Genomic DNA, 12,582 nt, shown 5'->3' with positions numbered 1-12,582 from the left:
AGTCTACTTGCTCTTCTGTAAGCTTCTTGTATCTTGATAGGTATCTCCTTCTTCAGGTTAGGGACATTTTCTTCTATGGTGCTGTGAAAATATTTTCTGTGTCTTTGACCTAAATTCCCTCTCCTTCCTCTATTACTGTTCATAGATTTGGTCTTTGCATAGTGTTCTAGATAGCCTGAATGTTTTGTGCCTGGGTTTTGTTGTTTAGATTTAATATTTTCTTTGACTGAAGTATCGATTTCTTCTATCTTGTCTTAAGTGCCTGAGATTCTCTCTTCTGTGTGGTATAGTCTGTTGCTGAGACTGGCCGGGTTTTTGTTTGACTTTCCAACATTTTCATTTCCAGTTTTGTCTCAGCTTTGGTCTTCTTAAGTGACCTATTTCTACTTTCATATCACTTACTGTTTTTATTATTTTATTCTACTACCTGACTGTATTTTCATAGACTTCATTAAGGGATTTATTCATATCCTCGTTAAGGGCCTTGCGCATACTTATATTAGCTATTTTGAAGTCTTTGTCTTGTACTTCGACTATATTATATGTTTAGGGCCAATGCAGTGGTTTGCTGTGTTGTGGCACAGACGCCTTGTCTGGGGCGTTTGTGATTGTGCACTGGTGTCTAGGCATCTGGGTTTAGGGTGATTGTGACTCTGGGTGTTGATACATGGTCTTGTCTTTGCTGGTTGGGTGTTTCTGGATTTCTGTTGCCCTCTCTGGATCTTGGGAAAGTGTGGTGGCTATGGGCTGTCTGGTAGGGAGTGCTTCTGAGTTACTGCTAGGTGTGGCCACTGGGGTTCCTGGGTAGAATGTGTTTCTAGGAATGGGGGCCAACAGGAAGGAATGGAGACGGGCTAGAAGAGGGGGACTGAGACGATCCCCAGGAAGCAGGAAGGTAGGATCTGGATCTCTAAGGCATAGTAATTAAAACTTAGAATATTACTTTGGCCCTCACAGGTACATTCTCAATATATCAGCCTATCAGAATCAACTTTAACAGGTAATCTTCCAACTTTGGGGTAAGGATATTTATTAAGAGGACAGAAAGATAAAGCCCAGTTTTCAGAGTTCACAAACTTGGCAAATGCTTGATGAAAGCAAGAGGAAATGAACTTTGTGTCTGCAGGCCCCGGTGATGCCCACATGTGGAGCACTTATGAGATTAACGTGCGCAAAACTCCATTTCATACTATGTAAGAAATTAGGCAATGTATTGAAGGATTAGGGGGATTTCTTTCCTGCTCTACCTAGTTCCTTAATTGTTAAGGACTTGCTTCGAGTGCGTTCATCTTACCCAGGTGATCACCCTACTTATGGGAGGCAAAATGGCTTATTTGATGGGTGAGAATGAGGGATGCCATTTATTGGGCCTTTGAACTGGCCCCTGAGGGCCAAACAAAATGGAATGCTAAAGATTGGATTAAGAATCATGTTTAGGGTTTAGTTTTAAGACATTTTGCTTTTCCACATCTACAAAGCATCGAAATAGCTTTAAATAAATCAGAGCTTTTGTTCACATTTAAACCCCACTGTTAGAAGAAGCTGATATTCCAACTGGCTATGGAGTCTTTTCCCAGCGGTTTAGTGGCTCAATTTGCTGTTAAAGCGGCTCAATTTTCTTCCATTTTCATTTTATTTTATGTGTATAGGTGTTTTACCTGCATGTATGTCTGCGCACCACACCATGTGTGGGCCGGGCCCTTGAGGCCAGAGTGGGCCTGGAGTTACAGACAGTTGTGGACTGCCATGTGGGTGCCTAGAACACTCTGGAACCTCTGGCAGAGCAGCCGTGCTCTTAACCACCGAGTCATCCATCTCTCCTGCTCTCGAGTCTTTTTGAGGCAGAGTGCAGGTTAAAATATTTCTTTGTGGCGTTTATTGTTAACTGTACATTTTTGTCAGCACATGAACAATACTGAGGATGAATAAGCTTACACTTTTATGATGTAATATCACTGCTCCGATTGAATGTGCTCTTTCTTTGATGTCCACACTGAAGGATGAGTTCAATGGTTCTTTACACCGGAACCAAGTATTGGTTCTCATCACTCGGGTGATATTCTTTGTCTTGATGTCATACTCAAATTGCCTTGACCCACGGAAGAAGTAGAAGAAGCCTAGAATTGGAGAGGCATGGTTAGTCACCTTGCACAGTGCAAACTGCTCCGCTGTGTTTTAATTTTATCAATGCAGAGTCCAATAGCATTGTAAAGAAAAATGTCACTGTGGAATCACAGAGCTGTGTTGTACTTTTACCCCACTCCATGCAAATTACAGACAAGGAAGCCTAGCACAAGTTTCAAAGGGTTTCTGAGTGTGGTAGCCAGACCCCGGCTAGATAGATTTCAACAAGGCATCTATCTCACTGAGGGGAAGAGAGGGGCCCTCTGGGTTTGTGAGTGGACCGTACCCTCATTTCTACAGATCTATTTCAGGCTTTGAGGTTCTGGTTTGATGCCAAGGAGATAACAAATTGTGGAATCAAATGTTTTAAAAAATATTATTATTATCATTGTAACTGTGTGTGTGTGTACATGTGCATGCCATAGTATATGTGTGGGGGTCAGAGGACAATTTTGTGGATTTTATTTTCTCCACCTTCCTTAACATGAGATCTGGTGATTACATTTGGGTCATCAAGCATCTAGCATCTGTGTCTACCGAGCCATCTCACTGGTCCTCAAACAATTTTTTGGACTCTCCGTTGTTTCAGCCCTGAGCCATTGTATCTGAGAACGCAGGGTGTGAACTTTGCGCCTGAAATTGCCTAAGGTTCTGGACTGAGGGTGTAGCTCCGTGGCGGAACATTTACCTGGTCCACGTGAGGCTCTCAGCTCAGTCTTCAGTACATCGAAGAACTGCAAGCTCAGCCAAACAAACCCAACCAAGCAACCAACAAGACAGGCAGCAGGATGAGACCTCAGACATATAGTTTTCTCATACACGCATTCCAAGCTGTGTATCTTAAACTGTGTGTGTGTGTGTGTGTGTGTGTGTGTGTGTGTGTGTACACCTATATGTATGTTTGAGAATCATTGTTCATCTTGTGAGTTTAGTCATCTTTCACACATTGGGGACTCTTTTATGGAGTATCTCAGGTCAGCAGGAACTAAAACTGATTTTTGGTTCTCTTTACTTAGATGTGAAGTAGCATCTCGGAATTCAGCATTCCTGGTTCAGTTTGACAGTGTCTATGGGTGTGATGCTCATCAGCTGGTGCTGAGAACGGTAGACTTACACTAGAATAAAAGCTTTCTTCTTTTGTAGTCTCCCCGGCACCCACACAGTGGAGGCACTGGCACTCACCTTTGTGCTGGAAGGCGGAGTCCACACGGAGACCGATTCCTGGAAAGCGTTTCACTATCCTCTGTGGGAACCCTTTGTCCATGGCTCGCGCCACCTCATCATACCTGCACGAAAGGATTTCAAAGGCTTCTGCTTGATGTCTGTTTGGTGAACTTCATCTTTCTACTGCCCGGTTCAGAGTCAAGCGGGGTTATGGGAACTGAGAAGGCATAGCAGAGGGAATCATCTCATAGGACCAATGATAAAAACATGGCAAAGACTGTGTCTGGCTGAATCATTTATGTGTGTGTGTGCATGTGTGAACGCACGCACACACACACATGTGCACATGATTGTATGTAAATGTACATGCACATATACTACTGTATCCAGCTTTTGACGCAAGTTCTTGGAATTGAATTAGGTTCTCACATCTGTAGACTGAGCCATCTCACCATCTCTTAAAAACAATAATGACAATGCTAAGGGCTGCAGCTATAGCTTCGTGGACAAGGACTTTAAACCACCACCATCACCAACAAAGTCGTCTAGGAAAAGGGCCACCTGTCAGAGCAGTTCTCCCTGAGGAATTGTTACAGCAAGTGGAGGCTCACTTTGTACCTCTTCTAGATTCTGACTGGCTATGCTTCTGCCATGGAAAATCTGGATAGTGTTGATAGATTTATTTTTTCTTATTTTTATTTAAATTGGCGGGAGATAAGCATCCAAGCATCTTAGTTTGACAAATGCCATACACGACCCACGGGGAGACTACAGACTCATTTTGGTTTTGTCTACGTGGGTTACGATGCTGTGGTAGGTGATGCTCTCCCTAGTCAACCGAAGGGGTCAGTTGTCAGAGTTACCTCCAGCACCAGATGCCCACAAAAAAGAAGGTTTTCCTTGTGTTGTGGTCACAGACAGCTGCATCAATTTTCTTCACTCGTCTTGGAAACCCAAGTGTGTGGATGGATTTGGGGTAACCAGACAAGATGGCGTATCCCCTGATCACCCAGAAATTCTCATCTAGAGAGAGAAAGGAGTAGCTTTAAATGTCTTCTGCTTCATGTCTTACAGGGAGAAAGAGATGACTTGGGAAGTGTGAAAACATCTGGGTACCCAGTTCCTCAGCTCCAAGGCCAGGTATCACTTCTCTATTCTTTTTTTCTTGTTCTATTTATTTTATTTGCTAAATACGACAATACTATAAAAAGGGAACATACAATTGAGATAGATTGTCTTCTTTACTTGGAAGAAAAAGAATAGACTTCCATAGTTTTTAAAAAAATATTTATTTTTATGTATGGGAAGTTTGTCTGCATGAGTATCTCTAGACAATGTGTGTGTGTGTGTGTGTGTGTGTGTGTGTGTGTGTGTGCGTGTGTGTGTGTATGGTATGTGGTATCCATTGTCTTAGTTATGGCTTCTATCGCTGTAAAGAGACACCATGATCATGGCAACTCTTATAAGGAAGACAGTTTCAGAGATTTAGTCCATTTACATCACGGCGAGGCATGCAGGCAGGCATGGTGCTGGAGAAGGGGCTGAGAGTTCTGTATCTTGATCCACAGGCAACAGGGCATGAACTGTCTGCCACGCTGAGAGCAGCTTGAGCGAAAGAGACCTCACCCCCACAGTGACACACTTCCTCCAAAAAAGTCACACCTACTCAAACAAAGCCACACCTCCTAACAGAGCCACTCTCTTTGGGGGCCATTTTCTTTCAAACCACCACACCCATGGAGGCCAAAAGATGTCTTTGGGTCCCCTAGGACTGTCGTGAGCTGCCATATGGATGCTGGAAATCTAACTCGTCACCTATGGAAGAGCAGTCAGCACTCTTAACTGCTGACCAGCTCTTGACTTTTATAGTTTTTGTCATATATATTTCTCTTAGTGAATTTGGGGTGAGAGCCTAGCTCATTGTTACTTGTGACAGGAGTATAAATTAGGGGAAAGGTTCTATCATTCAGCTCATGATGAAGATTGCATTTGACTGAAATACCCATTGCCCTGTTTGGGAAAGAGGAGGAAGAGCAGGCAAGCTTACCTTTGAAAACAAGGATCTGGTCTCTGGGGCTTTCATAGGCAGCTTGAAGGTCAGCTGGCAGAGATGGCCAGAAGGAAGCAATGAGTTCAAATTCAACATCAGCAATATCAGTGTAGGTCCTCCATAAGTGCCTGGTTAAACACAAAACACTTCGTGGATGTTGTTTGGGTGTCCAAGTCCTTCAGCATGTTGTAATCTTTGTTTGTCTTTTTTGTGGTATGTGTATGCATGTCTGGACTGCATATGTGCATGCATCTTATATATGTGGGGCACACACGTGAATGTGTGTGTGTGTGCATGTGTGTGTGTGTGTGGAGGCTTCAGGTTGCATCTGGGTGTCTTTTTCGACTGTCTCCACTTCATTTATTGAAGAAGAATCTCTTGCTGTGGTGTGCCGATAAACACTCAGCGGGGGCTCTCCAGGTGGGTGGAAGACATGTGTGTCAGTGGATGCAGATTTCCAGCGTATGACTAACATGACCAGTCCCAAGCCGATGTGGACTGATGCGCAAAGCTCCCCAAAGTTTAACAGGCCCCTGAAGTCAGCTGGACGTTGACTTTGAGACGCTCTACAGATTAGTCTGCATCAAGAAGACACCGAACATAGACTTTATATTATAATATCTACTAAGTTAAATTTGCTTAAAATTTTTCAAATTAATTTACCAAGTGAGTATGAGATGTATGCACATAGAAAACCATTTTAATAGTATGTGCATTGTAAAATGTGAAGTACATGTGTTCTTACAGTGACCAGGACTTCCGGGTTGCCCCCAGTTCCTTAGGAAAGAAAATCTTCATATGGAGGTGGAGTGTCAAGGGTTTACCTGCCTTTAAAGAACATGACTTCTCTGCGGAAGGTAGTGATAGCATCCATAGCCAGGCCAGGGTCTGTACAGGCGTGGGGCTCAGGGCTTGCCTTCGGTTTGGCGGGTGCCTTGCGTGGACTTCCTTTGGGGAGAAAAGGAAGGGACAGGAACTGTGTCTATACCAGGATCTTACCTAAGCATAGGTTTACTTCATGATAATATTTCAGGAAGCAACCATGTCAATTTCCTCTCTGAAAAGCTTTCTGTTTAGTTACATACATTCGGTTGCACAATGCTGCTCACCATAGATGGACTGGATCCCATCAATATCATCCTGAGAAAGTGGGTATTTGCTAGGATCCAGGGAGACATAATTGGGGAACATCAAAGCTGTTTGATCACTGGAGTGAGAGAGCCCCAGAGAGTGGCCAAATTCATGAGCAGCCACGAGAAACAAGTTGAACCCTTGATGAAAACAGAACACATGTCCATGTGAGTTCATGAAGAAACTTAACTCAGCAGGCAGATAGCTTGAGACCACTTACTCAGAAATGCGTAGTATTACTTAACTGGCAGGACAGTGTACACTTTTATTTCCAGGATCCGGGGGGCAGAAGTAGGCAGATCTCTTTGAGTTCAAGGCCAGCCTTGTCTACATGTGTTCCAGGCCAGCCAAGTTTACACGGTGAGATGCTGTCTCAGAAACAAACAAAACAGAACAAACCAAGTGGATAGCATTATTTCAAGAAATGGAGCAGCCACTTTTGACTTCATCTGATCATCCTTATGTTCTTCTGTGGTCCTCTATCAACCAGCCTAGAAGGTTTCCTCCCTTAGCCCTTGGCAATCTAGCCCTTGCCCTTTTCCATCCACAGACACAGCTGCACAGCCCTCTGGTCTTTCTTCCCTGTCTCACGTTCATTTCTCATCTGTACTAAGTTCTTTTTCTTGTTTTCTCAGATGGAGTCTCATGTTTACCTGGCTGTCCTTGAACTCACTGTGTAGCTGAGGATGGTCTTCAGCTCCTAACCCTCCAACCTCTGCCTCCCAGGTGGTAGGATTGCAGACGTGCACTACCACACCCCGTTGATTTTGTCCTGGGGTTGAACTCAGTCTTGGGCATGCTAGTCAAAGCTCTTCCAACTGAGCTCCATCCCCAGCCCTGTGCATTCCTGTCTCCCGCTCGGCCAGTGTGTCCTGGCTCCTACTCTCTTCCTCTCCAGAGGGATGCAGCACAACTGGCAGATCACAACTCCTCCCGGCCCATGCGGAGCCTCTTCCTTAGAAAAATCAGCCTTTCTAAACTTGGACCACAACCCTGCCTTTTTGATAGTTCACCTCACACATCCTCTTCGGCAGACGGCTGGAAGTAATGTGCAATGCAGCAGTTAGCACTAATCATTTGTTAGGGATACTCAGCTAACACTAGCCATTGGTTAAGGATAGTCGGATGGTGAAATCGTCTACTTCTGGAAGTGAAGCCTGCTGGAGGAAGGTTGCCAGTTCTCAGTTTGGCAAGTGCTCAGGCCATTTCTTATAACTGGTGGAGCACATGTACTCTGGCTTTGGACCAAGATAAAATGCAAAGAAGTAGTGGTTGCTGCTCAGTAGAAGATACACAACAGAAATGTTCACTCTGTCTTTCAGTGTCGAGTACAATGTTCCTCCTCCGTCCCCTTCTCTGCGATGCTAACTCACGTGGCAGTGGTCATACCTCACCCCAGATTCCTTCTGATGCCTGGAGCTCAGCTAGTGCTGACTTCTCCGTCTGTCTCAGCAGCACTGGAAGGTAATAACTCCATGTTCCCAGTGGAGAGAGTGGTCAGTGTTTGTTTGTAGAAAATAAAACACAAGCAGAGCATTTGGGCTCTCGGAGTCAGGGATGCTCATGAGGAAGGTCATGACACTCACTTCCCTGGGGTCAGATCCCAGACCCCAAACTGATGAGTCACTGATAGGGATAAAAGGATGGTGAGAACCAGAAGTTCTGTGGAGCCTGCTCCTTTACAGTGTCACCACGGGGAGGTTTGGGTGCTCTGTTTTAATATATGACAGTACACTGGGGCTGCAGAGACCAGTCAGTGGTAACGAGCACCGGTGCTCTTCCAAAGGACCCGGGTTCAATTCCCCAGACCCACAAACTCCTATTCCAGGGGATCTGATGTCCTCTGAAGGAATCATGCACGCGTGTGGTATAAGCATATGTGTAAGCAAAATACTAATACATAGCACAAAACATGTCCAGTGCTAGTCACGCCCTTCAAAGAAATGAAATCAACTTACTTGCCTTACAGGAAATAGCAAATGTAAGAGCAGGGGTCCAGTCCTTTTGCAGATGGCGAGGTGGGTAGCATGCTTTCGGATTGTCTCTTTATGGGCCACACCTCAGGCTTGAAAGCACCAGCCCTCTTAGGTTTTGTCCCAGTCTTCAAGCTACAGATGACTGCAACCATTGGCTCGGTGTGCAGCCTGGTGGTAAGCACCGGTTTAAAGCTTCACACATCACACAGGAGCACCAGCATCTGCAAGGCTGGACCTTTTGAGCTCACCTCTGGGGTTCATATAACACACCTTGGGTAGCTTTATGTTCACAGTGGAGCAGCAGGCACTGTGAGCGTTCAGGGCTATGCTAAAGAGTGCATGGCTAAATGGCCAACGCTGTTCTTACATCAGGACTAGGAACGCTGTGAGAGCCTCTGTTGGGACAAGACTACGCAAGTACAACTATTATTAATGGTTGTTGATCGCTTTACTGATGTGATCTGAGATACAGAAAATTATGAGAGGAAATAGATTTGGACTCAGGCAGCTAACAGCACAGAGAGTCTTTAGATTGATGCAGTTTTTTCCTAGTGAAACTTAGACTCACCTTCTCCATCCTTGGCGGTCCAGTTTTCATCTTCATCAAAGTGAGTGTCACCACCTAGACCCAGCCCTGGAGGAAAGGCGTGGCCAAGGACTCCCAAGGGACCATCAAAATAACGAGGACACCAGCCGTGGACTGAGAGAGTCAGTGGGGAGAAAAGTCAGCTTCCTGAGATCTTGGAAACTGCCACACCCACCCCATCGCGGGCCTCACCTCTAGTCCTGAAGGCTATCATGATGTCTGCCACACCCTTGGAAATCTTGGTGAACATGAGTGGAGTGACCTTGCTCCAAACTTCTAGAGCTTTCTCAATGGCCTCATCCACATCAGCTCGTGTCATATCTGGAGTGTAGTTCATTATTCTGTAAAGTAGGCAAATCACAGCAATTGCAGATATATGTACATGTATGTCATCTAGTATGTGTGTTCTATATATCAAGCGATCTGTCCATAATCTATTTATACCAGTTTACTTTATTAGTCACAGACTGTAGTAACATATGCTTTTGCTGTCATCTAACATTCGCTGCCACTTTATTTAAATAAGCAGTTTTACATAACCTAACTCAGAGGTCCCCGCTCTTGCTGAAATAGAACACTTTGACCAAATGCAGCTTGCAGGAGAAAAGGGTTGGTTTGGCTTACACTTCCTGGTCACAGTTCATCACTGAGGGACTCAGACAGGAGCCCGAAGCACCATGGGAGAGCACTGCTTGTTAGCTCACTCCCGGCTCAGGCTTGGCTGCTCTCTTTTTCTTCTATTTATTTATTTGTTTGCTTGCTTATGTGGCATGCGTGCGTGCGTGCGTGTGTGTGTGTGCGTGTGTGCGTGCGTATGTGTGTGTGCGTGCATATGTGTGTGTGCATGTGTGTGTGCCTTAGTTTTTACATGCACTACATGTGTGCAGGGGCCTGCAGAGCTCAGAAGAGGGTATCGGATCCCTTTGAACTGGAGTCTCATTCGGTTGTGAGCTGTCATGTGGATACTGGGAATCGAACCTGGGTCCTCAGCTAGAGCATAACAGCTCTTAACTTATTAATCATTTCTCTAGCCTCTTAGCTAGCTTTCTTTCTCTTCTTCATTCAATCTCTTGGTGCCCCTTATTCTTAGATGGCTGAGGGAAAAAGCCTTTTTAAACTGGGACTCATCCAAGATTTGAGATTTGACAGTTTTAGAACACACACACGTATCACAGACACACACACCACACACACATCACAAACACACACTCAGATAACATACAACATGCACAGATGATGCACCACACACACATCACAAACACACACTCAGATAACACACAACATGCACACACACGCATGTGCGCACACACACCCTTCCTATCTTTCTGTACAACCTCATCACGCCTCCATGCGCCACAGCAGAGGTCGATTCTTCCCATCCTGTACTCGCATTGGGAAGGAAAGCCTAGAGAGTAGAGCCTCTCTGTCTAAGCCGGTGTCCTCTGCAACACCAGCTACAGGCAGCAGACTTTGGATTTCGTTTCTCCGTGGGTAAGGTGTCAGAAACAACACTGCCCACAGCATAGGTCTAAAGTGGAGACAGGATTCATGGAACCCCGTAGAGTGACGTGCACTTGTGAGGTGTCGGTTAGATAAGCCGTAATTAAGGTTGCTTCTTGGAGGTTAATTGTTTGGATTATTAATGTAAGTTGGTAGGGACATTACCTGTATGTGAGGTTGTGTTTTCTCCACCCAGGGAGGGTGTAGCCATACTGCCCCACATCGGGCACCCCACACCTGGGCACCTTCATGATCTCGAGGGTGTCTGAGTCCAGCTTTCCTGTCACCGCCAATCCAAAAAATGCCTGCATTTCCCGCAGTTTGCTGTCCAAGAGACTCCTGTTCCTGCTTTGGACAAGATGACTCCCTTCCACTTCAAGAGAGTAGAACTGGTTGAGATACGCCTGACCAAAAGAAAAAAAGACAAGAAGAGAAGGCAGAGCAAATATTCTCCTCAAATGAATCAAAGTGGCCTGAGAGCCCCCTTGGCAGCAGGGAAGATAAACAGGAAATAAGCAGCAGGGGGAAGAAGGGGGAAGACTTATCAGTCTTCCAGGGCCATGAATCCTTGATTTGTGAGTGACTAGAGCCAGCCAAACCACACAGTCCATGCAGCTCGGGTCCTCCGTCTACGGGTGACCACTCAGCTTGTTCAGTGCTGACACAGAGTATGCAGCTTTGCTGTCTCTTTTATCTTGTAAACTTCAGGAGATCTTATGGGTGATTATCTGCTTTACACACTTATATGATTTAACCAAAATATGAAAAACTAACCGACTTTCAGAAGGAATTGCCAAAGCCGCAAACTTTTTACATATACATTTATATATGCATGTATAAGTATATGCATATGTACACATCTATACGTAAACATACATTGGTGTATCTCTCTGTATATGTACATACACAAACACATAGAGTGTATGCACTAAAGGCTTCTAGACTATAGTTTTGTGTGGTTGGTTGTCTTGAAATGTATTTGTACAGATTTCTATCCTCTTGAGCTGTTCCTTTCTTCGCCCATTTTGGCCCCTTGGTGACCACTGTTTAAAGGTGTAGTAAATTCAGTCTCCTCTCAGATGTCCCTTCCCTCACCTCATACCCAGTTCATGTCTTTAGAGTTAGACACATGGAAGGGACCTCATTCTTCTGGGGACCTCTGAGTGCTGCAGAAATTTGCTGTCTTGGAAGGTCCGAGTAAAGCTAGAGAGAAGCTAGACAAGGAACATTTTATTGCTAGTTGCTGATGCATGCATTGAGATCCTACCTGGACCAGCTGGTCGTTCCCCCCATCTTTGTCCTTCCGGTCGGGAGGAAACGCAGAAGAAAATGTTATAAAGTTAAACAGCAGGGGCAGAAGACACCTCATCCCTGCCTCTTCAGATAAAGCTGCTTCCTGTTTGCAAGGGATTTAGAGAGTTCACAACGAGACGTGGCACCAAGTGTTCATGTAATTAATAACAGCAGGGGACACTTGCCATGAGTGTCCCGTGACTCCCCCGCCCTAGAGAGACTGGAGTTTTGCAGCCAGAGCCTGCGGTAGTTTATCCAGCATATTGCTCACTTGTGAATTGAGTGAATTACACAGCAAGGCCCCAATTAGCTTTCTCTTTTCAAAATTGGTAGTTTCCAACACGAATTTCGAAATATTTTTCTGCTAGGAAGTACTAGCATGTCTTGGCATTTGATGTACAAAGACAACTGGTTTAGGAATGAGGTGCTAAGGTCCCGGCTTCTACAAGAGTTCTGGAGACCCTAGCTTATCTCTTCCACGTGTCCAGCAAATGCTCCCACTCACCGAGCATCTGCCTGGCTCTGTGTCGTTAATTGTAAGGAGTATTGTCTAGTGATCCACCTGTGTGTTTATTTTTATGTATTGTGATTGGTACTTGGATGTTTTCTCTTTCTGATGGTGGTGATGTTAAGCATTGTTTATTTTGACTTTTTTTTTTTTTTTGAACCAGGATTGTCTCTCATTTCTCAGGCTTTCTTGTTTGGTCTCCGTTTTTCACATTGCAAACCTTCTTCAAATGTTTGGAGGGTCTGTGATG

General features: G+C 44.9%; 1 protein-coding gene across 2 annotated transcripts; it reads right to left on the bottom strand.

The window, feature by feature from the left end:
• Positions 1–1,847: 1,847 nt before the first annotated feature.
• On the bottom strand, positions 1,848–11,952 carry Mmp27 (matrix metallopeptidase 27). 2 transcript variants are annotated; one of them, XM_005077321.4, is made up of 10 exons: positions 11,799–11,951; positions 10,697–10,935; positions 9,224–9,372; positions 9,014–9,145; positions 6,448–6,609; positions 6,163–6,286; positions 5,336–5,466; positions 4,152–4,311; positions 3,307–3,410; positions 1,848–2,117 (listed from the first exon to the last, which is right to left on the bottom strand). In XM_005077321.4, the coding sequence occupies exons 1-10, from the start codon at positions 11,898–11,900 to the stop codon at positions 1,882–1,884; spliced, it is 1,539 nt and encodes a 512-aa protein (XP_005077378.1). In that variant the 5' UTR covers positions 11,901–11,951; the 3' UTR covers positions 1,848–1,881. The 2 variants fall into 2 exon arrangements, with proteins under 2 accessions (XP_005077378.1, XP_040590706.1); XM_040734772.1 differs by lacking the exon at positions 6,448–6,609 and having other exon boundaries at positions 11,799–11,952.
• Positions 11,953–12,582: the final 630 nt, after the last annotated feature.

Source organism: Mesocricetus auratus, unplaced genomic scaffold, assembly GCF_017639785.1.
Source record: "Mesocricetus auratus isolate SY011 unplaced genomic scaffold, BCM_Maur_2.0 Super-Scaffold_100040, whole genome shotgun sequence".
NCBI lineage: Eukaryota > Metazoa > Chordata > Mammalia > Rodentia > Cricetidae > Mesocricetus > Mesocricetus auratus.
Note: the sequence above shows the minus strand (reverse complement) of the source record. Positions and strands in the feature narration are given on the sequence as shown.